We start from the raw sequence: 27,895 nt of genomic DNA, 5'->3' as shown, positions 1-27,895 counted from the left end.
AAGTGCATGAGTAGAGTAATATGCTTTATTTAATTAAAATAGATTAAAAAACAGACTGTAAAAGAATTAGGATTCTCAATAATTTACTATTATTTACATTAGCAAATGTTGGTCGTTAGTAGACACCGTGAGGAGAGAAGCACACAGAGCCCAGACCCGCGGCGCCCGCACCCCAGGGGCAAAGGGGGTTCGGTGCCTTCCTGACGACCCCCTCCTTGCAGGTTGACGTGGCGATGACGTCACTGAGGGCTCGGTAAGCAGCTCGGACAGCCGGGGGGGGGGGGGGGGGGCCCGGCTCTGTCCCCAGGCTGAAGGGCTGAAGACTTGCTGGCAGGCCGGGCGGGCGGTCCTCCTGAGGGGAAGCAGCGCCTCGGAGCCTGCTCACGGCACCCGGTGGGCTGCGGCCGACGGTCTCCGGAGCCAACTCGGTTCTCCTCGAAGCTTCTGGGAAGAGCCCCTCGGGCTGACGCACATCCCGCAGCTTCCGGGGAGAAGATGAAAATCAGAAATGCAAACCACACGTCCCGGCTCCGGGGACATCCTGGCTTGGCCAACACCCCGCTGCCACCGGGGCTTGGCGACTCGGCGCCACCCCACGGGCCGCGCTTTGTGCACTTGTGGTGTGAGGCGGTGGCGGGCGGCGGGGGCCGTGGCCACTGCGCCAGGCGAAGGCTCCTCCCTGAGGCCCCGGCGTCCCACGTCCCACGTCCCACGTCCCACGTCCTGAGGCACTTGGGCTCTCCCTCAGCCGGTGGGGAGCGGGTCCGGGCTGCGGAGACCGGGAGGGACGAGAGCCCTGAGAAGCAGCAGGCCCGGTGACCGGCTGCCACCTGCGGACCACCTGGGGCTCGGGCCTCCTTCCCGAAGGGCCCGCAGAGCCGCCCCGCAGTGGGGGGCTGGGGCGCCAGCGGAGACTCAGTCCAGAATGTCCGTCTCGAAGGGGACCAGGTGGTAATAGGACAGGTTGGTGACGTAGGCCGCTGGGTCGTCGCCATCATCGAGCTCGGAGCTGAACTCCCCGCCACTCGCAAACCTGCAACGGAAACGTCCAGAGGTGAGCGCTGGGGCCCCTGAGGCGGAGGAAGGGCGGGAGGGCACGGGCAGGAGGGCACCGAGGGGCCAGCGCTGGGCCGTGGAAGGGCCTCAGCGAAGCTCCTCCGCTGCCCGGGCTCGTGCGACCCGTGGGCACCGTCCTCCCAGTGCTGGCCGTGGGGAGCGGCAGCGTCACTAACCCCCAGCGGGCGCTTCTGGAAAGACTATCACGGCTCTGGACGCTCCTGCCTCACAGGCTGCCCGTGCTCACGGTCTTCCCTGCGCTTTCCTTCATCCACGCACCCCACGACGGCTCTTCTCTCCCTGGGGATCCCTGTGTCGAGCTCCGGGGACGGGCACACGCAGTGAGCAAGGCAGGGAACCCGTCTGCGGCCGGGAGCCCCCCACCTGCTGGCCCGCAGGCCGCCGCCGACCAGTGAGGAAAGCCCCCGAGGCCACAAGCTCGCGAGCCACCCGCATCCGTGGCACGTGCGCCCTGGGAGCTGGGCGGGGGTGCAGGGGCCTTGCAGGGGGGGGGGCTCCTGCTGGACGGGGAGGGGGACGGGGTGGTGGGGGGGGCAGGAAGTGCCGGGAAGGATACGTGCTCCAGGCACAAGGCCACTGACGCCTCCTGAACTCACTGCCCCGTGAACCCAAACCATTTCCACTCCTGTCTCACGCAGACACGGCCTGGGAAGCTAGAAAGACACACAAGTGCCTGAAGGACATTCTCCCCAGAAAGGGGAGCAGAGGTGCTGCTTGTGCTTTTCCCATTTTCCTCAACTAAGGATCAGCCCAGACTAAGCGGGCAGAGCGGAGGTGGGTGGAGGCAGGTCGTCCCGGGGGCGGGAAGGGCCCTGGGAGCCCGCAGCGCACTCCTGTCCCTGCGCCGTCCTGGCCTCGCTGACTAGCAGGGCCAAGCGGGCTCCACCGGGAAGGCTCTGGGGTGACCAGGAAGGAGGACCGTGAACCGAGCAGGGGAGCACCGGCGTCTGCTCCGCGCATGGGCCAGGGGGCCGTGTGGGGGCAGAGGAGAGGCCCAGCCCCTGCATGCAGGGCCCAGCCGCCTGGGCGGCAGCCTGGGGACAGACGGGCCCGAGGGGGACACACTTCCTCTCAGTCTCGCTAAAAAGTGGAGGAGAGGTTGGAAATCAGACAGAAAAGGTGCAGAGGCACGTTTTCCTCTCCGTCCACAGTGAGGAGGGGGTGGCGATGTGTGGGGCCTGCCCTCATCCATCGCAGGGCCAGGGGCAGGGGCAGGAGTAGGGGTAGGGGTACGGGTAGAGGCAGGGGCAGGGGAAGGGGTCAGGGTAGGAGCAGGGCCAGGGGCAGGGGCAGGGGTAGGGGTAGGGGTAGAGGCAGGGGTCGGGGCAGAGGCAGGGGTAGGGGTAGGGGTAGAGGCAGGGGCAGGGGTTGGGGTAGGGCCAGGGGCAGGGATAGAGGCAGGGCCAGGGGCAAGGCCGGCTCTTCCTCCCCCCACCGCCTGCCTGGGAGCCCTGGGAGCCCGAGGCTGTGGAGAAGGAGCCCTAGGCCTGGGCACAGGGTGCGCAGCCTCCGAGGCAGCAGGTACACGGAGGTAAGACCAGCCCCCCGACTTCATTACAGGACGTTCGGTCTCCTCCCCAAAACCACCATTGGCAAGGTCCAAGAGGCCTCTCAGATGCAGGGAAGGTCAAGCAGGGCCTGCGTGCCTGCCTCCTTTGCAGAACTCCTCGCAGCCCAACCTCCTGCAAACGTGGCAGGGGGCAGGATGGCCTCTGAGGCCCCTGCCGACAGGAAAGCTGCCCTAGGATACTGAGGAGTGAGAGCCGGACGCGCAGGATGAGGGGGGCCCCCCACCTGTCTCTCTTCCACCGAGGCAACCCCTCACCAGCAGCTCATCCCATGAAGCTGAAGCATCTGTCCTCAGGTCGCACACCTGGTGCGCAGCCATCTGGGCGCTGGTGCCTGCCCCGTGCCAGCCTGGTGGCCCTGCAGCTCAACCAGAGAGCTCTCTGCACAGGCCTATGGTGGGTGGATGCCGTGGCTGTCACGGCAGGGCACGCCAGGGACAAGGCCATTTCAGAGGAGGCCACCCCCGGCAGCCTGAGCAGCATATTCTCTAACCCAAGCGCTTCATGACCTGTGTCATGAGGGAGCCTGTCCTTGTGCGTGTTTATCTGCAGCTCGGGGCAGGTGGGGGGACAGGACGGGGGACTCCAAGGCCCTGGATCCCGGGCTGGACTGCTCATGGGCCCACGGGGAGACGCTGGGCACCCAGCGCTGCCTGTAGGCCCAGGCGTCCTGCCGTCACTGTCTGAGATGTTTACGGTGACCCGGGAGAGCACGTGGGGCCCCAGTGCGAGGAGAAGAGAAGCCAGGAGACGCTAAATCACTTCCTGGAGCTCGTAGAACCAGGGAGAGCCCTGGGGTGGGCCCCGCCAGGTGGCAGAAGCCAAGCTGTCATGTCCTCCCAAGCTGCCGCCTGCCAGGTCCCAAGGACCTGACTGAGAGCACACCCAGGAGGCTGGGCCTCCCAGGGACCCCAGGTGTTGGGCTTTCCTACAGCACTTGTCATGGTTAGGAGTTCTGTCTCTCATCAGAGGACGGTGGTCTTCGGCTTTCCTGCCTTCACTAATCAGTCACATCCTCCCTCCCCTCAGAGCAGGCCCGGCAGGGTCAGGCTCCCTCAGCCCGGAGCCACAGAGACGCCCCCTCAGAGCCTGGAGAACCTCCAGCCCTGTGATGTGAAGCCATGCAGGTGACACTTCTCCCTGCAGAAGGCCAGGCCCTTGGAGCGAGGAGGCTTACGGCCCCCCCACCTCCCCACTGCCCAGCACAGACTGGCCCTGGACACCTGGCAACTTCCCCTCCGTTCCGCCTCACAGCCAGCCACCTGGTCACGGATCACAGGGTCTACGAACCAAGCCCTCACTGTCTTCTGGAAAAGGCAAATGCTTTAAATAAGTATCCAGGGATCCCTGGGGGCTCAGTGGTTGAGTCTGCCTTCGGCCCAGGGCGTGATCCTGGGCACCCGGGATCGAGTCCCACATCGGGCTCTCTGCAGGGAGCCTGCTTCTCCCTCTGCCTGTGTCTCTGCCTCTCTCTGTGTGTCTCTCGTGAATAAATACATAAAATCTTTATTAAATAAATGAATAAATATCCAAATAGAGGTAGGATGGCTCCATGTTTCTGGCCATACCTACTTCGTCTAGAGCTGTCTGGGCAGTGAGCTCCAGCGTCTGGCGCCGGCTGGCAGTCCAGGGATCCCTGCTATAAAGCCATATTCAAATCCGTGCACTTACAAATGCTCTGTCGGGTCCACACCCAGGTGCTGGTCTTTTCCGTTTGGTATACTGTGGTCGATAACGATGGTTTCCGTGTTTGCTAAGCAAAATCCGTTGGACCTCATGATTTCTGAAAAATGAAAGCAACAAAATAAAGATTCAAGATGGGCCAGATTTTGAGCTTTTTGGCTTATGCCCATCTCCCTACTTCCCCTTCCATCTACTGCCCCAAGTTCTCCCCCACATCCCAAGAGGATGCTCTGTACCTGAGGCCCATTCTGGAACTTGGCCACACAGGCTCGGGAGCCACTGCCAACCTCCACAGGAGGCCCACCTGAGGACCTTGTGCAAGCCAGAGGCACATCCCTCCCCTCCCCGCAGTGGGTTAAAGCCGGGTTAGACAGAGTGCTGAGCTCACGTCCATCGGTCTGGGTCCATCACACGCTGCCGTAACGCTTTGCACGGGTTACCCCATCTTCCCTGTGCTTGAGACGGGGATGGCACCGGCCACCAGCCTGGCTCGCTATGAGGGGCAACTGAGATCAGGATGCACTTGACACCAAATGGGCAAGGGCACACGGGGGGCTTGGCAGCTGAGCGCCTGCCTTGGGCTCAGGTTGTGATCCTGGAGTCCCGGGATCGAGTCCCACATCGGGCTCCCCACAGGGACCCTGCTTCTCCCTCTGCCTGGGTCTCTGCCTCTCTCTCTTGTCGCTCATGAATAAATAAATAAATAAATCATTTTAAAAAATGTTTTAAACCAGTACGCACAAATTTTGGTAATTTTAAAAGGCCAGCAAAAAAAAAAAAAAAAAAAGCGTCTTTGGGGCTGCATAGGGTTAGCTTCAGAGGGTGGAAGTCTGGTACTTAGGCAGCACCAGGAGAGAAGACAGGCTGCCATGGCCCAGGCTGGGAGCCCGGACGCCGCAGCCTGGCCCGACCAAGCGCTGCACGATCTCGGGACTCTGTATCCTCAGCTGGAGGACTTCAGAACAGTATTGGGTGATCTCCAAGGATCCCTTCCACTCCAGACTCCCATGGACTTCTGGATTCCATCACACCATCTGGTCCATTAAGGATAAGGAGCCAATGTGGCTTGACTGACTTCTAATGTCTGCCGTAGCTTTTATTTATGTTTCCCCAGGGAGTGTGTTTCTGTCACTTTGGTAGATTAAATGCACTGCGAGACCTGAGCTGCTGGCCGTGACCAGTTCTTGGTGTTGGAGGTCTCCAGCCCTCCAAGAGGCTGCCTCAGCCCCTAACCGCAGCTCCTAGCTGGCCCTTGCCGGTCCTCTCCCATCACGCTTACCTCACCTTCCAAAACATGCTTAAAGTCATCTCCAAATTTCCGGGGCATTCTCAAATCCAGAGGATCATCATCTTCCCATTCAGGGCCTCACAAACAGAAGCACACAGCTCAGGCCAGCTCTCCGCTCCTCCTGGCCCGGCCTAGGCGGCGGAACACCCGTCCCTGCCCATCGTCTCCAGGGCATCAGCCACGGGAGTCGGGGGGATTGTTTGCTTTTCTCTTTTTTCTTACATCTTATCCTTATACTAGATTATTTTATTCCCATGCGTGTCTGTGCTTTTCTCCTAAGTATGACTGTAACTTCCTGTTTATTTTTGATCTTCCCAGCTACCTGGTTCTCAGTTGGTCGAATCTCTCTCCACGCCAAGAGAAGTAGGGAAACTACACAAAAATGAACGAAGAGAAAGAGAAGATTTCCTCCTCACCCCCACAGGGAAAAACACTCTTCAGCAGTCAGATCGGCCAAGTAATTGCTACGACTCCACTGCACTCTCTGCAGAAGTGACACCTCCCGTCTCCTTGGTCCTTTGAAGCCCAGCCGGGTTAGTCACATGGGTGGCATCTGCACATGCCTCTTCCCCGCCCCCCCCCACCCCTGTGGGCTGAAGCCCACCCGGAGCCCCACTGCCCTCCCCTGTAGGGCCTGAAGTCATGAGCAGGGGGGACCAGAACTGGGCACAGTCAGTGCCTGGAACCCTGGGGGTCAACGACATTCCTACGTGTAAGATGTTTACCCAAGTCTGCGGGGACAGACTCCGGAGATGACTGCATCGTAATAAGAAAGACCAAGATTCCCCCGCCTCGCGAATCAAAACGTGCAACAGCACAGAACCACTTTCTGTATTTTCACTAACTCTGCCTCAAATGTGTCTGTCTCAGGTGCACAGGAGACCCCAGCCTGCTGACAGCCTCTAACCCTGTCTCCCACCCCTTTGCTAAGGGACTTTGGAGGGGAAAATCCCACATGTGAAAACAAATGTCAGTGCAGCACATTTCTTTCTCTCTCTCTCTTTTTTTTAAAGATTTTATTTATTTACTTGCGAGACAGCGAGAGCGGAGAGGGAGACGCAGACTCCCTGCCGAGCCGGGAGCCCGATGGAGGGCTCCATCCCAGGACCCCGGGATCAGGACTGAGCCAGAGGGAGGCAGACGCTGCACCGTCCGAGCCTCCCAGGTGCCCCGTTTCTGGATGCAAAAAAAAATTTATCTTAAACATGACATCTGAAGGTCTGAGAAATGGGAGTCTTTACCAGCCCCCCCAAAACAGATTTGTAACAAATCATTCCTTAACGTCCCTTGCAAAGAAACCTCTGTTCACAATTGTGTGGTCTCACCGTTTGCAAGGCCAGCTGTAAACTCCAGCTCTGCTACTCGTGCCCGGGAGCAGGTTCCCGCTTGCTCACTTTGTTCATCTGTGCAATGGGCATGAGGTACCCAGCCTAAAAGCACAGGTGGCGATGAAACGAGCGGGCATTTGTAAAGAACGTAACGAGGTGGGGCTCTGGGTAAACGCCAGGGATGCCTCTGCTGTCGCCAGCACCTCGTATCTGCTGGGCCACGCAGACAGAACTGGAGAAACTGTTAGGATTACAGGGTGTTCTCAGCTCTGCAGCGTCTCTTCCAGCCTGCACAGAATGCGGATGTCCCAGAAGTTCGCTTAGCACCTGTAGCAAAAGCCAGTGGCCCGGGGACTTGTTTTAATCCCCTCGGTGACTGTTCCACGAAGCAGCTCGCTTTCAAGCTGCTTCCCTGCATTCACATTGTTGTCACACGCGGAGCTCTGCTTCGCCGTTTCTGGACTATTTTGAGCTGATTTTCAATTTCAGAAAAGTCACCCAAATGGCACACAGCTGTGCGGTGTCCGTCGGCCCCTGCTACCAATGCCAACACTGCCCGTAACTGGGGTGCAGGGATCAGAGCTGGATCTGGCCACATACCTCCTGCACTCAGGCGTCACAGCCTCTTCCACTCCTTTCCCTTCCTTCTGTTCCAGGGTCCCTGTTGCGTGCGTTGCCGCGGCCTCGTTTCGTGCAAGCCCTGGTGGTCCCTTGGTCTGTCCTCCTCTCTCATGAAACGGGCTGGGAGTGACTGTCTGCAGTCCCACCGTGTGTCTGACGCATCCCCTCCCTGCATCCGTCAGGGGCTGTGTGACGTCAACAGGCCTTGCTCCTGGGATGTCCCTCAGCATCACTTGCATGAGGAGCGTCACCATGTTTACGACTCTTTGCAGTGAACGAGTATCTCGGGGGAGATGCACTGAGGCTGTGCAAAATCTGTTCCTCCTCACACTTTTCCCGCTCATCTTAGCCTCTACCAAAGGCTCCTTCCCGCAACAATGACAGTTGGTGTTTGAACAAACCAGGTTTGAACTCCATAGGTTCACTTCTATGTGGATTTTTGGGGGACAAATACAGTACAGTACTATAAACGTATTTCCTCCTCCTTAGATTGTCATAATAACATTTTCTTTTCTCTAGCTTACTTGTGTAAGAATATAGCATCTAGTGGATATAACACGCAAAATATTTGTCGATCAACTGTTTATGCTGTTGGTAAGGCTTCTGATCAACAAATAGTAGGCTACAATGGTTGAGCTTTGGAGGAGTCAACATTGTACATGGATTTTTCTTAAAGGTTTTATTTATTTATTCATGAGACACACGGAGAGAGAGGCAGAGACACAGGCAGAGGGAGAAGCAGGCTCCATGCAGGGAGCCTGATGTGGGACTCGATCCCAGGACCCCGGGAGCATGACCTGAGCCGAAGGCAGATGCTCCACCGCTGAGCCCCCCAGGTGCCCTGTAGATGGATTTTTGATTGTGCAAGGGGTGGAAACCCCTAACCCCTGTGTTCAAAGGTCAACTGCCCTACAGTGGTGTGTGCTTGGTGATGATTTTTCTTTTCTTTCTTTTTTGCTGCAGCCGTGTTTTCATGTGCCCCATAGACCATCACCATTCCTTCAGTTCTGTAATTCCTATGTTCTTTTTCTGCAGACATTAGCTCAGTCCTGAAAGCATTCGCACTGTAGCTTCCCTCTGTCCAAATCCTCTTTCCCATCATAATTTTAGCGTAGCCCAGCGATAGAACAGAACCCAAAGCACTGCCTTTTTATTAACTGGCGACCTGGACTAACCACATACGGTGAAAATTAAGGTTGAGATTGTACAGATGCTTGGTGAATAAAATATGAAATTAGAATTCATTTCCAGCCTGTCCCCCCCCCAAAAAAAATCTGAATAATTAGATTTGGGGAGCATATGTTGATTACATCAAGTAGGTGGATCACGACTGGGGTTTATGCTTCCTTTTTTTTTTTTTTTGAGATTTTACTTATTTATTCATGAGAGACACAGAGAGAGGCAGAGACACAGGCAGAGGGAGAAGCAGGCTCCATGCAGGGAGCCTGATGTGGGACTCGACCCCGGGACCCCAGGGTCACGCCCTGGGCCGAAGGCAGGCTGAGCCCCCCAGGTGCTCCTTTATGCTTCCTTTCAAGCATAGACCCGGCCACCGTGTAGAAAACTATGTTTAAGTTTTTCTGATTCCATAAACACTTATTCTCAGGGGAGGAAGCCTGTGTACGGCTGCCCCCGCTTCCCCAGGAGGCCGCAGAGTCTCCCTGGCAGCGTCTCCCTGGCAGCGGCCCCGGGATGTGGCTGGTGCCTGGCGCCACCTAGCGGAGCCCAGGCCACCCCGCCCTTCCGCGTGTGCAAGGAGCGGCTGTGCTTTCAGAGCCTCTGTGCACGCTTGGGTGCAAAGAGACGCCCGCCTGGGACAGCCTAGCTCAGCAGCTGTCCCCCACGGTGCCACATCAGCGGCCCAAGAAGGCATTAAGAAATCTGAGAGCGGGGAGGAGGACGGCGGGGAGCTGCAGGCCGAGGCGCTGCCCAAGGGAGTGCATTTAGCAGGACAGGCCGGGTGGGCAGGGTCTGTGCGACCAGCAGAAGGAAGTGGGGCCCACAGCCCAGCAAAGCCCCAGCAGGGGGAGGCTGAGGGCCTGGAGCAGAGGGCCTACGCTATGACAGGTGACAGCATCAAACAGCTAGAGCGAGCCACACTATGGCATCTGGCATGCCCGGAACGATCAGGGCCCGCGGCCGTTATCATGAACGTAAGGTTTCGAGAAGATGAGTGAGTCCAGGGAGTCTGAGTTCCGGGCTGCCCGAGCTCAGCATTCAGGGTCTGTCCTGGGGCAGGGGGAAGGCTGAGGGGAGGCGCATGGATGCTTGGTGGGGGGGAGCGCGCTCTCCAGGGCCTGATGCTCCGAGCCCGGGGGTCCCCGAATCCGTGAACACCCGCAAAGGGGAACAAGAGTAAATAACATGGCTTGTCCGTGGTAGACCAGTTCTCCAAAGGGATGTTGGTGCCATTGTAGACACAGGTTTCACCGAAAAGTAGTTTGGAATTGACCATAGTTCATCGTCTCAATATATTTATTTCGTCACTCAGTGAATAAGGAAAGTGTATCTTACGTCCCGGGGGAAATGCCCCCTCCCCGCCTGCACATCTGCACACTCAGGTAGCCGGAGGGCCGCTAGGCCTGGAGCAAACACGGGAAGGCTAGAAGCTTCCAAGGGAGAAGCCTCAGACTTGGTGCCCAAGCGACCAGGGTGGCTGAAGAGGAGGGAAGCCCCGGGAGACAGAGAACCTCAGGTCTGGACCTGGGGGAGAGGCTTCTCCCGGCCTCCCCCCTTGGGAAGAATGCGGGGCCCCTGGCCTCTGCGGGGATGCTTGAGGCTTTCAGCAACCCACCTGCACTAGGTGTTCACGGACCCCGTCGTAAGGCAGCTCTGGTCGTTGCGCAGCGCGCCGTGTGGAGCCAGAGTCGCTGCAGCCACTGCCACCCACAGCAGCGTCCCTGCAAGCCAAAACCTGTCCTCAGCCCTCACGAACGGACCCGGAGAATGTGGTTCAAAGCTCACATGAGATGCTACAATTATCCCTGTGAAATCTCCCCTCATTATTTTCAGCCCTTTCGGATAAACATGGGTCGTGCATTTATCCAAGTCACAGGTCAAAACAGCACAGCGGACAGAGGGCTGGGAACGTCCCAGGTTGCTGCGCTCCAGGAATTAATCAGCAGTGACCCCACGCAGCCTGGGTCCGTCCTTCTCATGCTTGGGGCCCTCAGGGTCAACCCGAAGCAAGGGTCCAGCTCCTGCCACCAATGCAAGGCCCCCAAACAGTTCTGTTGCTCTTTGCTCTCCAATGTGCTCAAAACAGAAAGAAATGAAGCAAAACGGAGACACCAGTGCTGGGACGCTCCTGCTCAGGACCAAAAAACAGAGACTTGCTCAGGCTTTAGGTGACAGCATGGAAAACCCACCAGCACTGATAATTAAGGTCCTAGACCTGCATCCTATAAGACTGGAGTCAACAGACAGCCAACCAGGATAAATGGCACCATTTCTCCTATAAAGAGGGTCTGGATCCTAGGTGCCAGCGAAGGAGGGATGCCCAAACACCCCCATTCTTCTTCCTAAGACACACAGGAAGCCATGTGGGGTAGACATCAGATGTAGCAGGCCCCAACAAACCAAGGCCTGACAGCCATCCTGCCCACACGCAGTCATGTCTAAATATGCTTCCCGTTGCACGCCCCCCTCTCCACCTGTCCCCCGCACGCAATTAGGAATCTCATCCCTGCTGTGGCACGTAGCTCAGCAAGTACACTTTTCTACCAAGGACGTCGCCACCACCATCCCGACCTGTCGTCTGTCTCCTCATCACCGTGACCCCCAGTGCCTTCCTCGGACGCAGCTCTGGGCTCGGACGTGCTCTCCTCTGCTGATGGTTCTGCATCACCGTCCTGGGTCTTCCTCCTGCCCTGTCCCTTCTGCTCTCCTCCTTCCTCCATTTAGAAATAGAACGCTGGACGCAGGTCCCTCCCCGCCCCCTACAGATCAAGGCCCTCCTTTGGCCCAGCTCTATGTCCTCTTACAGCCGCCTTTTCTCCCTTTGCGCCGGCCACACCCCTGCAAGACCTCCTCTCACGCCGCCCCTCGGGCCAAGCCATGCCGACTCTCCACTGCCTGGGGGAGCCCCGTGTCTGAAACTCCTGGGATGGAGCGCTTTCACCCAAACAGTAAAAGTCCAGTTTTTGAACAACACGTGCAACCAGACGCAGGAAGCTACCGAACAAGGCTCAGTGGCAGCGTGGCCTCCCTTCGCACCTACCGCCCAGCTGGGCCCCGCAGCTCCCCTCGGCTGCCGTCCGCTCTTACTGCCACTGCCACTCGCCTCCTCGGTGCTCGAAGGCATGGTCCAGCGCCAGCACTGGCGACATCCGAACCGCGCTCCCCGGCCTCCTGGGGCCCTAGAGCCGCATTCACTGCCATGTTTCATGAACTATCTTATTTAGCGGGATAGACAGCTGATGACAGTAGTTCGCTTCCAAATGCCTCATTAATGTTTTCATCATTACACGATTTCTTTTATTTTTTTTAAAGATTTTATATATTTATTCATGAGAGACGCACAGAGAGAGAGGCAGAGACACAGGCAGAGGGAGAAGCAGGCTCCATGCCGGGAGCCCGATGTGGGACTCGATCCCAGGACCCCGGGGTCATGCCCTGAGCCGAAGGTAGATGTTGAGGCTCAACCACTGAGCCACCAAGCGTCCCCCATTATACCATTTCTTAAGGAGGTTCCCATTCATAGACCAAGTTACTCGCTTTGGAAACTGGAAAAGTGCAAACTCCAGGCAGGTGGGTAGAAAACACAGTTTCATAAAATCAGGTAACAGCCTCCACCCACTCTTACCATTCTTCTGGATCGTCTTTCCAGATCCCAAGGGTAGAAAGTGTGCCCAGCCATGAGACGGTGAACTGGAAAACCATTACTGACAGCAGCCCTGAGCCCCCACGCCTCCCCTGCAGCTCTTACCTGAGATTTTCACCGGACTCTGAAAGCTGGGTTGAATTTTATGTACGTTGTCATTTTTTAACACCTGATCCAAAGGAGATCGTTCAAAGAAGGTGAGCACAACTTCTGACCTAGAATACTGGGAAGCAGTGCATTAGTTACTAAAAACTAATCATCCTTCGAGGGGCCCTGGTCTGATCCTAACGCCCCCCCCCCCCCCCCCCCACTGTTCAGACGCTCCTTGGAACCGACCACATCGATGAGGCCGTATTCCATTTACGAATGGCCTCATGTGGCAAAAATGCAAGGCCCCAGGGCCAGACAGGATGGAGTTCCTGGAAGCAACGATGAGTTCCTCTGAGCACTTGGTACGCGCCAGTGTTTTGCACACATGTCCCTTCCCCTTACAATAAACCGAGTGCGCTGACTTTCCCCAGGCACAGCGGAGGAAACGGACGTCCCGGGACTCAGGCGGGGCCCAAGTCCACCGGGTTCTTGATCACTCCTCCACACGAAGCTGGCAAACTTCATTTAAAGGCCGTCTGCTGGTGTGGATGCTAGCCCTCTCCTTGGCTCCCATCCACCTTCTTCCAAAACACTCTCTGCAAGACTGGTGGGCTTCGGAACGGACGGAGCAAGGACGCAAAGACCAGGCCGTGGAGGGACCATGTCTCTTCCTACTCAATGCCCCCTTGGCCCCTTACTTTCACTTCTTAGCAAGGAGAAAACAACAGGGCCATGAGACCCTGAGACCCCGCAGAGGCCTTCCTTCCCCCGGTCACAGCTGCCCCTCCCTGCGGGCTGATACCTCCAGGCAGGGGGCAGGCAGTTAAGCAGGCAAGCGAGCAAGCGGGTCGGTTACTCGGAAGCTGGCAGATGCGTCCCCAGCTCCCACTCCCAGCCCAGCCCAGATCGTACTCACTTTGCATGGCATGCTTATGATGGTCTTTAGCAACTTCTCCACCTCGTTAAGCCTGGTCTCTATATCGTGGGCGTCCTTTATGGCAACCAGTCCTAGAATTGAGACAGAAATGCCTAAAGTCCAAGAACCAGACCAGGAAACGTGCTCCTACGTTGAACACAGAACAGCAGACATCGCAGTGACAAGGAGGCCGCTGCCCGGCGTCGGCGTTCACCAGATGCCCGGGGGTATTTATGCAGCCCTCCTCTGAAAGCCCAGCTCTCAACCTCATTCCAAGTTTCAGTGACCTAATGAATGACTCAGATGTGTGCTGGGGTGGATGACGTCCACCCGCAAGGAGAAGTCTGGCAGGCCGGGGACGGTGGGATGAGTGGGAAGGTAGGCGGAGGCCCGGGATCAAAGTCTGGGCCAGCCCCGGAGGCCCCCGGGCGAGGCCACAGCCTGGCCAGGGAGCTGTGGCCAGGGGAGGCTGCCCAGGACCTGCCCAGCCCCAACCACGCAAGGGAGGGGGCTTGCCTGGCTGGCCTCGGCTGACCTCCCCCAGGGCCTTTGCACATGGAGGCCGTGTTCAGACAGGTCATGTAAACGCTGCGTTTGGAAGAGGAAAAAGGCTGACCTTTACCCAGAAAACTGCCAAAGTGGGTATGACTCACAGCACTTTCCAGGAATCTGAACAACGACCCGCGTTACAGGTAAGGGGGTCCTGAGTGGCCGCTAGGAAGTGTAGCCTGGTGTTTGTAGGAGGCTACAGCCGGCAGCCCGGGCCAGGTGTGCCTCCCCCTCCGCAGCGTGAGGAACGCAAGTTTTCCCAGTGGGTTTCTACACAGCGACTTCTCCGGCTGCAGGAATGACATTCCCACGGACACTGGCCTCTTCGCCATCCTCGGTGGGACCCAGCAACACGGTCCCCAAGAGCCACGACCAAACCAGATGCTGGAATCAGCCCGGAACCAGCATCAGTTGCTGAGTCTAAGTTTTTCAGGTCTGGTTTGGTTTGGTTTTGCAGGAGAAAGGCTTGCTTTTCAGGCAATTCATTGATTGAGATGACATAAGTAATGCAATTAATTTCCTAAATGATCTTAATTGAAATAAGAGGCCCGAGGCCCCCCAAACATAGGGCCAGGACATGTCTGACAGCCTGGGCTGTAGCAGGGGATCCTTCACACCAGCCTACATTCGGGACAACTTCTAGGGAGTTGTTCCCTCACCTTCCTACAGCACTGGCCACCTCGGTGTCCGAGGGGCTGTCTGGTCCTGTCCCCTCCTCAGCCACGCAGACCCGGGAGGCCAGCCAGCTGCTCTTCAGGGGGCAGGAGCCCTAAGGTGGCTGGGGGGCCGTGGCTCGCCTGCTGAGAAGCCTGGGGCCTCTGTCCACACAGCCCAGGGACACACCCCAGCGTGACACCCCCACAGTCACCGGGGACAGGGACTAGGCCTTCTCCACGCTCTCCCCTCTTCCCCGGGTCACCAGGCCCCACCACGCCACCCTGCATGCTGTGCGAAGCAGAGAGAAGGAAGAAAATAGTGCCAGATTCTCAGGATGCTTCTTCCCCAGGCCCCAAATCCCTTGCTCGGACGCACACACGCACACACGCACACGCACTCTATGCTGCCCTCTGCACCAAAATGCTTTCACCATCTGCTTGCTACAGGGGCGTCTACACAGGAAAAGGGGAGTCTACACAGCAAAACCCTCCAAAACATCGTTTTCAAAGAGGGGACAATTTATTTAATCATCCCCACCAAGTGCTTCTTGATTCTAGGATGAACAAAACTATTATTAAAGTTCAACTTTCATTACCTCTAGGATACAGGTTTTAAATCAATCACATTTATGACACAGTGATTGCGTTTTTTTTTTTTTTTTTTGATTGCGTTTTTATATTCTGTAAGCACATTTGTAGGAAAATTCGCCTCTTGGATGGTCAGTGCATGCAGCGTATCTACAGCCACTTTCTAGGAAATAAATCATGATTTAATGACCTTAAGTTGTAGAGAGGTTTATAATCCTTGCATTTTTGTCTTAGCGACATATTTTTGGTTACGTCTTTAATTAACTTTCAGCCCGTGGTTGGGTTGCTAACCTCAAACTTACATATACAGTTGGTTAAATACATTCTGCTCTATATTAATTTTTTTTTAGGATGGCTTGATTTAGCGAATAAAACACGGAACACCTAGTGAACTATGAATTTCGGATAAATAGTGAGTAATGCAATAGTATTATGGATAGACTTCTACTAAAAAAAAAATCATTTGCCGTTTATCTGAAATTCAAACTGAACTTGGTGTTCTATATTTTATCTGGCAACCCTATCTTCCTGGTAGGGTATTCTATTTTCTGGAATGAAGTAGAAAAGGGCAAGAAGTACCCCCCGCCCCCGATTGGCCCCAACGCACCTCACAGCTCCGTGCCCTGCGACCCCCCCATACCCTCGTGCTGATCTCCAAGGTCCACGCGACCCAAACACAAGCTCCCAACCTTGCCCCAGCTCCAGGCTCACATGTGGGGACACCCCACGCACCCCTTAAGGGGTGCACCCATGCCACCTGTTCTGTGAAACCCTGACCACATCGGACGGCAGAACCCCAGCTGCCTCTGGACTCCCAGAGAGCTCTCCAGACCCTGCAGCATTCACCGCTCAGCACTGCGACTGCCCCCTGCGCAGGGACGAAGCACTCTCACCTCTCCAAGCATCTCCCTGCAGCCTGGCCCCATGCCCACCCACCTCTTCCTTCCTCCCGGCGCCCTGGACATCCCCCTTCTCAACTGTTTCCAAAGTGCCTCCCATCAGATGGCGGGTGCCTTAAATGTGTTAGGAAAATATTCTTCAGAAAGACCGACCCCAAAACGGCCACAGTGCAAATACGAAAGAAATCTCCATTTCAAAATTTCATACTCACTGGGGTTCCTCCCTCCAGATTTCTCAGTTTCACGATGGGTGGAAAATCTAAACACCTGCTGCGACACCCCAAATTATCCTAAGTTCTCAAGATGCAACAGCGCTGAAAGGTGAAGTCGTGAGCAGGATGCACACGTGGGACACTGGGTTACTTTTCAGGGGCAGGTGGCAGGAAGCGAGCCCATGGAGGACTGTCACCCTACACGCGTCATGTCCCCGGGGGACTCCTCCGACCCTATCTGCTTTATCCTGCCTCTGTGACCAAGCAGCTTTGGTCTTTAATGGCTGGTAAAGCTTTTCCAAATAGCAACTGTGCACGGTAGATAACTATTTGAAACCTTATTTTCAAAAACAGGCTTCCATGCAATAACGTAAATACTTTTGGCTTTTATGTTCTAAATATTGTGGAGGGAACGAGATTCCGCGTCAGGACAGGGATGCTAATAACAGAAACTGCAGGCGGGCAACGCTGGCGGTCTCCGGCCGTGGGTTAGGAGGCGGTCACCGCAGACGTGGCCAGCAGGGGATGCTAGTGCTCCGCGGAAGCCGCGGGACCGCCTGCTGCGGCCCGGAGGGAGGCCTGTCCACCCGCACGTCTCGTTAACAAGTGGACTCCCAAGACTTCACAGCCCCCCGGGGAATTTTTCTAATTTCTGATAAAAGCATAGTCACTAATATAACCTCCATTTGTAAAATTCCTCTTCCACCCTGGTTTGCGGGGTGGAGGTTGTACCCAGAGTGGCCTCGAACAATTAAAGATCTGGATCCCAAAGACCCGTATACATGAACGTATATAAAATCACAGTGCGCCGGTTTAAATATAACGGGGAGCTAAAGATCGATTAGCCATGGGCAGCCAGGGTGCCCTTTTCTATCTATACTAGTTTAGCACCAAAAATTAGGAACCTGGGACGCCCAGGGTGGCTCAGGGGTTGAGCATCTGCCTTTGGCCCAGGGTATGGTCCTGGAGACCCGGGATCGAGTCCCCCATCGGGCTACCTGCATGGAGCCTGCTTCTCCCTCTGCCTGGGTCTCTGCCTCTCCCCCCCCCCCCCACCCCATGTCTCTCATGAATAAATTAGTAAAATCTTTTTTAAAAAATTAGGAACACCAAATGTGAGTCTGTGATTTTCAGGATTAGCTTCCTTATGCAAACATAAACACCCGACTTATTCCTGGAACCCAAACTGAACATGCTGGAGTCAGCACAAAGGCTTATCAGTGGGAGGAGAAGGTGAACAAACCAGTTTCCTAAGCTCAGAAACCCTGGGTACAAAGTCCCACATTTTCAGTAAATGGAGGCCTTGGGATGAACACCTCTGGGACCTGCGCCAGGCCTCCCCTGCAGCTCGCCTCAGCATGCTGGAATCACACCTCAGTGCCTTCTGCCGTCATTCCAGAAATAAAGACAAGGTGCCTCTTGGATCCACTGGGAAGGAAGAGTGTCCTTTTGAAAGCACATTAAGAAGTGCCCATTACCCCAGGAACACGAGTGTCTTGGAGGACACTCACCCCATAGGGCCCTAGGGAAATTTTCTGTAAAGCAAACTTTCAAATGGGGTCAAATAATAAATTACATTTAAAGAGTTCCTTTTCCATTTAATAAATGTGTCCACCAACACACTAAACAGCAAGGCAGATGGCTTGGGTGGGGTGAGGAGAGCAGGGTCATCCTGCATGCATAAGACATACGTGTTCTTGGGCAGCCCGGGTGGCCCAGCGGTTAGCACTGCCTTCGGCCCAGGGCGTGATCCTGGAGACCCGGGATCGAGTCCCACATCGGGCTCCCTGCATGGAGCCTGCTTCTCCCTCTGCCTGTGTCTCTGCCTCTCTCTCTCTCTCTCTCTCTGTGTCTCTCATGAATAAATAAGTAAAATCTTAAAAAAAAAAAAAAAAAAAAGACATACGCGTTCTTTAAGGGTTGCGTGTGGCAAGAATTTTAGAAGCAGAATACTTTAAATCTTCTAGGGACCTTTTCAATGCTGATTTCCTATGTACCTGTTTCCTAAACAGGTAGTCGACATTCAAGAAGTGGAGAGGATCTGCCTGCGAGCGTACCCTAGCTGGTCACCCTGCGCACACCTAAGCATCCCAGTGGGAGTCCTAAGTCCCCGGAAGCCCACGGTTACTCGACTCTGTGCGGGTCTCCCGGTTCCCGTGTGTGTGGCCTCACACAGCATTTCTGGAAGGACAGAAACCCTGTCTGCCCCTCGCTCCCGGCTGCTGGTGGTGCCCAGCGGGTTCCCCGTCCGTCCACGAGGCTGCCCTCGTCTGGCGATGCTCACACCTGGCGGGAAGCAGCGGGGATGCTGCTGGCGGTTAACCTCTACCTCTGCATCTTTCAGAGAATGAAAATCGGGGCAGAGGAAGGAGGGGGAGGACACAGAAGAGGCTTCCCTGTGGATCCAAGTACTTCCCCGAGGATCCAAGGAGGGGCTGAGAAAGGATCCTCCTTTCCCTGCTTCCTCCTGCACCTGCGAGGTGCTCCCTTGAACCATGTGCTCTCGCATCGGCAGGAGACAGCGCGTGCCGGGCTCCAATGCACTGGCCTGGACTGCGCCCCTCCCGGGCCCCTCCTGGGCCCCTCCCGGGCCCCTCCTCCCGGTACCTCTTCATTATGCTCTCCCCATAAAAGCCCGATTCCCTTACTGAGCTTCCCACTTAGTGCATGTCAGAAGCCACTCACTCAGCTAGTCTGTCTTCAAACATCAAAGGTATTTAGGCCACACCATCCTCGCAAAACAGGAAGCACGCGTTCCCCCACTCATCCTCAGCTACCCGCCGATCCTGCTCTGCGCCCAGCGCCCTACCACGTGGCGGGGGTACCGTGGCGGGCAAGACGGGCAGGACCCCCGGCTCCCCAGAGCTTTCCTGCTAGCCGGGACGATGGACATGTGGCAAACGCTGGCCACAAAGAGTAGGGTGTCACCTGGGCGGGGGGTGGGGGGTAGGAAGACTCACAGCGGGGGACCACCCTCTCCAGGGTCCGCGGCCTGAAGGGTGAGCAGACACAGGGGGGCAGGCAGGGAGGAGAGCGACAGGCAGTAGAGTCAGGACGTGTGTAGGCCCCGAGGAGGCCAGATGGCAAGGATTGAACAAGCAGGGCCTGGCAACCCGCGTTAAGGGCTTCGCCGTGTTGGCTCCGGTCACAAGGACTCCACCCACCTGGCAGTTGTACTTCTCATAGTGATACATACACCTGCCCCGAGATTCCACAGCGCCTGCCCCTTGGGACATTGCCCCCGGAGCGCAGTCCCCAAGCCTGATTCACGCCAAGCACCAAATCCTAGTTTCTGGATCAATAAGGCCACAGGCTCCGTCTGCAGGGGTCCCGCTGAGGTTAACGGTGGTGAGCCCCTCTGTGGGCTCTCTCTTTAGCCTGGGCAGGGGCTATCACCATCCCTCCCTCCTAGGGACACCAGGATGGGGGGCCACCAGGAAGAGGATGCCATCAGGAGCAGCAGGTGGGGCGCTGGACCAATGAGCGCCCACCTGGATGACTCTCAGTGGGGACGCGTGTTCTGGAACAAAGGACCAAAGCTCTGGGGTCCTCCGTCCAAGGAGAAGAGGCTTCCCTGTGGATCCAAGTACTTCCCCAAGGATTCAAGGGGTGTCCAGCATGGTTCTGGGTACCCGGTGGCTGTCACTGCCTGGGTCCTCCTGCAGCCCTGCCCGCGATACCATCATGCGATTTCATCAATCACGTACCCATGGCTCAGGGGACCAAGCAACTGCCTGAAGTCACTGCTCTAGCAGCAGGGGACAGAGCCAGGGGCATCTGAATGCTCACCTGTCTGCTTCCAAAGACCATGCCTTCAACCTCTCGGCCTGAGCCTCTGGCACGGGGACCGTGCATTATCCCCCAGGGAATCACTACCCCTCCTGCCTGCACCCTATGTCCCCAATCTTGCAGGGCCTTGGGGATTTTCTTCCCCAGGAAGCAGGATGGGCTTCTAGTGGGATTAAGACACTGTCTGTAAAAGTTTTAACCACATGCTGTTCCTACCCTGGGCCCTCTCTACCTTCTGTCCAATTCCTGCTCCTACGATTTTTCCTGCTGATTCTAAGTTGCGTATCAGCAAAGGGTGATTAAGATGTTTTGTTCTTAATACAAATATGAAAACTCGCCAGTATAAATTAGCCGAAGGGCTAAGTGGCTCTGTTCACAGTCATGACTCAGTGTAGGGGGTGGGGTAAGGAGGGTGGACAGGAGGCGTCTGGGTGGAGGACAACGTCAGACAGCACGTGTGTCTGTGCTGGGGCGCGACACCCCTGCGCTGCCACCGCGGTGGGAGGCCACAGTTTGGCAGAAGAGAATGGCGCGCAGGCCCCTCGCCCCACCCACCAAGGAGAGGATGACACCCGGGGAGCTGCTCAGGGCCCGGACACAGGGACCAGTCTTCAGTGATGACAACCCAAAGTGTCCAGTGGATGCCTACTGTCGCCCGAGGAAAGTAAAAGCACAAATAGCAATAAAAAGCAATTTCAGTGGACCAGCAACGCCAACCCTGGTGAGGACGCGCATTTCGGCCTGCTGTGTCCGGCACTCGGTCCCCAGGATGCCACAGAGGGTGGCCTGTGGCCGAGGCCACTTGGGCAAAGTGCATGCGGGGTTCACGCTCACTGCCGGCCAGTCCTCACTCTCCCGAACGCCACTCCCACTCCCTGCGGAGCTTTGCTGAGAAGTGGCAAACGATCAAATCCCCGTAGTTTCACCAACTTTTGTGTGTGGCGCGGTCACCTTCCACCGGCGCTTGGCAGCTTCCCTCTCCTTGACCCTTCACAGTGCAGAAACACCTTCTGCCTTTTAGAGGAGTGTTTGTCAAACAGCAGAGAAACATGAGGCCCAGGCTTGTTTTAAAATGGGAGGGGACCTGGGTCCCTGTGGCCAGCCCGGGGGCAGCCAGGGGCCACCAGTAGGCTCACCAGGCTGTCTGCCCAAGAAGCAGGCCAAGCGTCTCCATGGGAATGCGGTGGAAAGTAACTGTGACCTAGAAGTGAGCTCCCTAACCACCGAAGTAAGTCTCTCACCGGCTCCTTCTCTAGCTGCGAGGTTAGGTCGGGTCACTCAGGGCCCACGGCTGCTTCTGGGATCTGATGGGACAGGATCGCAGGCCCAAGAGCCCATTGAGCCGCGTGGCCGCTTGCAGAGAAAGGAGGGGGCCCTGGAGCACCGGGCGGCAGCAGGGTGCACCTCTGGGAAGGGGACGCAGCAGAGGGCAGAGAGAAGGGCAGGCCCCGGGGAGGGGGGCACGTGGCACCGGGCCGGGCCGCCCGGGGCCTGGGGAAAGCTCTCCGGTGCACACGCCGCGTAGGAGAGGAGATCCAAAACTACACCTGAGTCAAGCTGCCCGCCAGAAGGGGCGGGAGGCCCTCCCGAGGAGCACTGCACAGTGTTGGGGGGGGGGGCCGTGTCAGAGCCAAACAGGACACGGCAAGGGCCCGTCAGGCTGGCCAGAGACGGCCTGCTGCCCTGGACCCCAGTGGCAGCCCATCGTTTCCCAGCCACTCTCACCAGGAGAGTGGGCCCAGCAGCTCCGCAGTTTACCCTCCCACATCACAGGGTGTTCTCCCCTCTAGTGCTGGGAAGGGATCAGACTCCTCCCCTGCGGCCCCTGAGACCGAGTGGGCAGGCTCAGGGAGCACGGGTGGGCCGTGGAGCTGGGCACGTGCATCTGCGTCCAGCCCTTTCCGATACTACCCTGGGTGCCTTAACTCTGCTCCCCAGAAGCTCAACTCTAAGAGCGTGGATGAGCAGGCAGCTAGGCTGACGTCCTCAGTGACAGGGACAACACGGACCTGTATGCTAGCACATGCCCGGGTCCTCAGTGATGGGCCTTACCTGGAGAAAATGCTGGAACGCTTCATTCCAGCTGAGTCCCGCTACTGGCCCTCCCGCAGGCGCCCACGTGCCTCCCGGTGAGGGGCAGGTTCCACTTCTCAGGCTGAAAGCTGCAGACTGGTCCCGACACCCCTTGCCCCCCACATCTGGGCTGTCAGTAAATGTCCTGCCTTTCCCTGCCAGACACATCAGGGTTTGGCCACTTCTCATACCTGCAGCTGCACCTGGCACGACAGCCATCTCCTGGCCCTACCCCATCTCCTGGCCTCCCCTTTGCCCCACTCCAGTCTTTCTCAGCACAGAAGCCAGAGTACACTCAGACCTGCCCACTCCCTCTGGCCTGATCACCTACTCCCCGCATCCCTCCCCCTGCTCCAGCCAGGATGGCCTCCTCCTCACTACTGGAAGCCGCGGTCCTCGGTATTGATAAAGCGGCTTGTTCTCTCCCATCCTTCAGGTCTGGACTCAAATCACTTCCTCTGAGACTTTCTGGAGGACCCTATTGGAGGAAAGTTAACTCCTCCCCCTAGAAGTCATAGCCCTCTCCTTGCTTATCTTTTTCCTTCTGAATACTTATCGCTGTCTGATGTGTTATTTATCTTGTTGATCGGTGGATTTCTCCCCATCAGGATAGGAGAATGAGGACAGGGGCTCTTTTGGTCTCTTCTGATCACTGCTGGGTCCCCACCACCTAGAATGATGATGCCTGGCACATAGCCGGCATTCAGCAGATACTCGCTGAATGAATCAATGTGAAACTGAAATGCTGGATCTCACAGTAATTAAGAATCAAAGATCACTGACTACTTTGGAAATAGAATCTCTTGCTGGTAACGTGGATGGCTCAGACTTCACAAGGCCTGACACTGGTGCTATAAAAACAAAACAAAATCAAAATCGTCAAAGAGCCCCAAACAGTCAATCAGAGATTCTGCGTGTCTTTGCTTTAATGTGCAAACCTTCCCAGATGTCAGAGACGGAACAGGCAGGAGACCGTGAGCGTGGTCAGGAAACCCTGAACCACGTAAGTATCATGTAGAGGGAATTCAGGCTAAAGACTCAGCCCCACTGGTGTGGGGTGTAGAAAAACCAAAAGGAACCCTTTGGTTACCCCCAATATAACATCCACGATATCCACAGGAACCAGCCGTCTCCATCTCCTTGGGCTGGGGCACGAGAAAGGCTGGGGTGGGTGCTTCAGATCCAGAGGAAGAAGGGGGTGAGTAGGAAGCTGAGATTCCAAGAAAAAAGGACGGGGGACATAGCAGGACAAGTCCTGAGGTCAGCCCTGCCCAGGAGAAGGCCGGGAAGGTAAGTGAGTGAGCACTGTCCCTCCACGCGTGGAAGGCTTGATGTGTCTTTGCACGTGTGCCGCTGTGAAATGTTCAAGGCCCATCAACGGTTGCTGAGTCTAACACCACAGCGGGTGTGCAAAAGGGAGAAAAAAGCACAATCTCTCCACATAAACATTCTTCCTCACTGCAATACTTGAGAGACTAAGAAAAAGGGCTCAGCACCCCCTTGATGGCAGGCAGATTCCAAAATGCAAGCCGGGGCCAAGGCTTTCACCCCGCGAGACGGTTCACTCAGACATGTATAAGAGCTACCAGCCTGCTGCCAGCCTGAGCGCTGAAACCCAGAGCTGCTCACAAAGCTCGTTAATAAAAGTAGAGAGCGCACATCTAGCCCAGCCCAGAAGTATTTCAATCAATTTCCAGCCAGAGAATCTGATGGGGTATTATACTGAGAAAACCTGGCAGTCCCCGCACAACACACGCATCCGGTCGCCTCTTGTATTTACACGTATTTATCCAGGCCATCTTTTAATGCAAATAATAAATCTGCATGGAAATAAAGTAGACTCTTCTCCTACATTGCTATTAGATATTTGACTCCGTGAACAATTTCCCTGGACTTCAAAAAACCTAAGAAAGAAAAAGGGCTTCCCCTGGGATTGTACAACAAAACTCAAGTGGTGCTGCGGGGGAGGGGGTGCAGTACCAGCGCGCCACCGTGCAAAGAATCAAAGACTCGGGAAAAGAATTAAGGGCAGCCCTTCCTCTGGTCCCAGGTCCCCATGTCCTCCCCTCCAGGGGGTGCTGGGCCAGCCCTCAGGGAGGTCTCTGTGAGCAGGACTCCAGCCCAGGCAAAGAGGGCCAACAGTTGCAGCACAGAGCCCGATCCACCCACCCCAACCTCCACCACCCCCTACCTCCCCCAGCAGCACAGCCAACACCCAGTACCAGTCTCTCCGTCCTTCGGACACTTGAGCAGCTATCCTACCCCGCTGAGTCTTCTTTTCTCCCTGGGAATCCCCCCTCCTCCTAGACCTTCCCTCACTTGTAAGCACTCCACTCCACGGACACTCTCCGTGTCTACACTTCAGGAACCCAGAACTGACCCAGCACATCCAGCACGTGCACAGAGGGGTCAGAGCCAGGGTGTGTGCAAGGCAGGTCCAGCGCCTGTCACTCAGCACCCTCCTGCCCCAGGCAAGTCTTTCTCACTACCAGATCCCAGGGGCTCCTCCTCCTCCACACTGGCCACAAGCCCTGCCAGAAGCAGCTGATGCCGACGGTGACAATAAGAGCTAGCATGCAGGGAGGACCTACTATGGCCACATGCTATGCGAAGCATTTTCATTCTCAACAACAACAACAGCAACAACAAAACAAAGTAGGAATAGTACTGTTACGGGGCGGGGGGTGGGGGGAGCCCAGTTCCAGCCAACTGGCCTGCCTGGGGCGACAGTGGAGCTGTGCCACCTGACCCCAGTGCGACCTGGCAAGGGGAGGGGAGGTCACCTGCCCTGCCAGCTTGCAGGGGCTCTAATTTGTTAACGGCCAGTCTCATTGCAGCAAGGATGTAAGTCACCGCATCTGCTGTTTCTTCATCTAAGCTCCCCTTTGTGGGCGTTCATTGGTTAAAAAGGAAAAAAAAAGAAAGTACAACATACACACCCAAACCGCAAACCCAAGGAAAACTGCTGCCCTGCTTGGAACAATACTAAGCCATCTCCAGACGGCACTAAACGTGAGCATCTGGGGAGCAAGGAGAAGCGCGGAAGGCAGGCCCTGTGGCTCGGGGCTTTCAAACTTGCTGGCTTTGGGAGCCTTTCCAAAGGACGCCTCTGCCAGAGGATGTGTCAAGAGAACTGGGCTAATTACCCACAGAATTGAGACACGGGGGCGGGGCCATCAGCAGGGGTCGGAGGGGTTATCTTTAGGACCTGGGGGCAGAGGAGCAGCTGGGGAGAGTAGTTTCCAGCAGCTGCAGCTTCAGTAGAGGCCCGAGGCCGCGCGACCCGTTTGGGAGTCCGGGGGGAGGACGGCCCAGGTGAAGGCCCAGGTGAAGCGCATGGTCAGAGCGCAGGTGCCGCACCTGGTGAGGGCGGGGAGGCTGCTCGGGGCCCCGCAGGCTTCCCGGGCCCCTTCCCCCTGGGGGTCCCCAGGAGCCGGGGCATCCTCGTCCCGGGGCAGTGGGGGGGCCCGAGGCGCAGCCTCTCCAGGGGCGCACTCCCAGGGCGCACGCCCCTGCCCTGGGCCGGCCAACGACAGGGCCCCGGGGCCAGTCGGGGAGTGGCTGGAGCGCCCCGGGTCCCCGGCGCCGGCCCCTCCGCGCGCGCCCCCGGCCCGGCCCGGCCCGACCCGACCCGACCCGGCCCGGCCCGGCCCGGCCCCACCTTGGCGCAGCGGCGCGCGCGCTAGCTCGGGCCGGTCCTCGGGGAAGGCGTCGCGGAGGCGCTGCCACAGGCGGCCCAGGTCGGCGAGGCTGCGGTGCAGGTACAGCACGCTGCGGTCCGACCACTCGGTGCGGATCTCGAAGAAGTCCTCCTCGTCGCCGCGCCGGCCCACCACGAGCCTGCGGACGCCGTTCACCCAGCAGCCGCGCACGAACATGTTCACCAGCGACGTGCCCTCAAACACCGCCGAGGCCATGCCGCGGGCCGCGCATGCCCCCGCCGCCCCCGCCGGGAGGAGGACTGCGGGGAGGAGGGCTGCGGGGAGGAGGGCTGCGGGGAGGAGGGCTGCCAGGAGGAGGAGGGCTGCCGGGAGGAGGGCTGCGGGGAGGAGGGCTGCGGGGAGGAGGGCTGCCAGGAGGAGGAGGGCTGCGGGGAGGAGGGCTGCCGGGGAGGAGGGCTGCCGGAGGAGGGCTGCCGGGAGGAGGAGGGCTGCGGGGAGGAGGGCTGCGGGGAGGAGGGCTGCCAGGAGGAGGAGGGCTGCCGGGAGGAGGACTGCGGGGAGGAGGGCTGCCAGGAGGAGGAGGGCTGCCGGGAGGAGGGCTGCGGGGAGGAGGAGGGCTGCGGGGAGGAGGAGGGCTGCAGGGAGGAGGAGGGCTGCAGGGAGGAGGAGGGCTGCGGGGAGGAGGACTGCGGGGAGGAGGGCTGCGGGGAGGAGGACTGCGGGGAGGAGGGCTGCCAGGAGGAGGAGGGCTGCGGGGAGGAGGGCTGCCGGGAGGAGGGCTGCCGGGAGGAGGGCTGCCGGGAGGAGGAGGGCTGCGGGGAGGAGGGCTGCGGGGAGGAGGGCTGCCAGGAGGAGGAGGGCTGCCGGGAGGAGGACTGCGGGGAGGAGGGCTGCCAGGAGGAGGAGGGCTGCCGGGAGGAGGGCTGCGGGGAGGAGGAGGGCTGCGGGGAGGAGGAGGGCTGCAGGGAGGAGGAGGGCTGCAGGGAGGAGGAGGGCTGCCGGGGAGGAGGAGGGCTGCAGGGAGGAGGAGGGCTGTGGGGAGGAGGGCTGCCAGGAGGAGGAGGGCTGCCGGGAGGAGGGCTGCGGGGAGGAGGAGGGCTGCGGGGAGGAGGAGGGCTGCAGGGAGGAGGAGGGCTGCAGGGAGGAGGAGGGCTGCGGGGAGGAGGAGGGCTGCGGGGAGGAGGAGGGCTGCCGGGAGGAGGGCTGCGGGGAGGAGGGCTGCGGGGCCTGCCCGGGGCCGCGGTGTGTCTGGGGTCTGTCCGGGGCCGCGGTGTGTCCGGGGTCTGTCCCGGGCGGAGGTCTGTCCGGGGTCTGTCCGGGGCCGAGGTTTGTCCGGGTCTGTCCGGGGACGAGGTCTGTCCGGGGTCTGTCCGAGGTCTGTCCGGGGTCTGTCCGATGTCTGACCCGGGCGGAGGTCTGTCCGAGGTGTGTCCGCGGCCGGGGTCTGTCCGATGTCTGTCCCGAGCCGCGGTCTGTCCAGGGTCTGTCCGGGGTCTGTCCGAGGTCTGTCCGGGGTCTGTCCGGGGTCTGTCCGGAGCCGCGGTCTGTCCGAGGTCCGTCCGCGGCCGCGGTCTGTCCGAGGTCCGTCCGGGGCGGAGGTCTGTCCGGGGTCTGTCCGGAGCCGCTGTCTGTCCGGGGTCTGTCCCGACCGCCGCCCCTCCGAGGTCCGCCCGCCCGGTCCGGCCGCGGCCTCCCAGCGCACTCCCGGGGCCGCGCGGCGCCGAGCGGGGGGGCCGCGCCGGCCTTTATAGGGCCGCTCCCGTCGACGTGGGGCCGCCGCCTTCCTGCCTCCTCGGCGAGCGGACGCGCCGCGGGCTGGGGCGGAGGGGGCGGCCCGGCCCGCCGCGCCCAGGCCCCGACTCCCCGCCCGCCTCCCGCCCCGCCCCGCCCCGCGCCTCCGCCCCGGCCCCGCCGCCGCCTTCCCCGCCCCTCCGGCCCCGCCGCCGCCGGGACTGGACCAGGCGCTGGGGACGCGGCGGCCGGGCCGGGCCGGGCCCCGAGCACACGCTGCTCCCTCCCGCGTCCCGACCCCCCGCAGCCCGGCCCGGCTGGAGGACTGGAGGTGCGGGCGGGA

General features: G+C 58.3%; 1 protein-coding gene across 3 annotated transcripts; it reads right to left on the bottom strand.

Annotated features, from left to right (window-relative positions):
- Positions 1-3: 3 nt before the first annotated feature.
- On the bottom strand, positions 4-27,045 carry PXDC1 (PX domain containing 1). Of its 3 annotated transcripts, XR_011995722.1 has the most exons (6): positions 25,821-27,045; positions 13,394-13,485; positions 12,493-12,610; positions 10,360-10,465; positions 4,317-4,428; positions 4-1,033 (listed from the first exon to the last, which is right to left on the bottom strand). XR_011995722.1 is itself a non-coding variant. In XM_025982607.2 (5 exons), the coding sequence occupies exons 1-5, from the start codon at positions 26,074-26,076 to the stop codon at positions 916-918; spliced, it is 696 nt and encodes a 231-aa protein (XP_025838392.1). In that variant the 5' UTR covers positions 26,077-27,045; the 3' UTR covers positions 4-915. The 3 variants fall into 3 exon arrangements, 2 of the variants coding, with proteins under 2 accessions (XP_025838392.1, XP_072585319.1); XM_025982607.2 differs by lacking the exon at positions 10,360-10,465; XM_072729218.1 differs by lacking the exons at positions 4-1,033; positions 4,317-4,428 and adding an exon at positions 4,451-10,221.
- Between the last annotated feature and the right edge of the window lie 850 nt (positions 27,046-27,895).

Source organism: Vulpes vulpes, chromosome 12 (assembly GCF_048418805.1).
Source record: "Vulpes vulpes isolate BD-2025 chromosome 12, VulVul3, whole genome shotgun sequence".
Classification (NCBI taxonomy): domain Eukaryota; kingdom Metazoa; phylum Chordata; class Mammalia; order Carnivora; family Canidae; genus Vulpes; species Vulpes vulpes.
Note: the sequence above shows the minus strand (reverse complement) of the source record. Positions and strands in the feature narration are given on the sequence as shown.

Excerpts from the sequence above, each read along its gene's own strand:
- PXDC1 (XM_025982607.2), bottom strand. The coding sequence starts at position 26,076 with ATGGCCTCGGCGGTGTTTGAGGGCACGTCGCTGGTGAACATGTTCGTG. Across the intron at positions 13,486-25,820 it reads GCGCGCGCCGCTGCGCCAAG|GACTGGTTGCCATAAAGGAC; the intron begins GTGGGGCCGGGC and ends TCTCAATTCTAG. Across the intron at positions 1,034-4,316 it reads GTGGACCCGACAGAGCATTT|GTTTGCGAGTGGCGGGGAGT; the intron begins GTAAGTGCACGG and ends TTTCCGTTGCAG.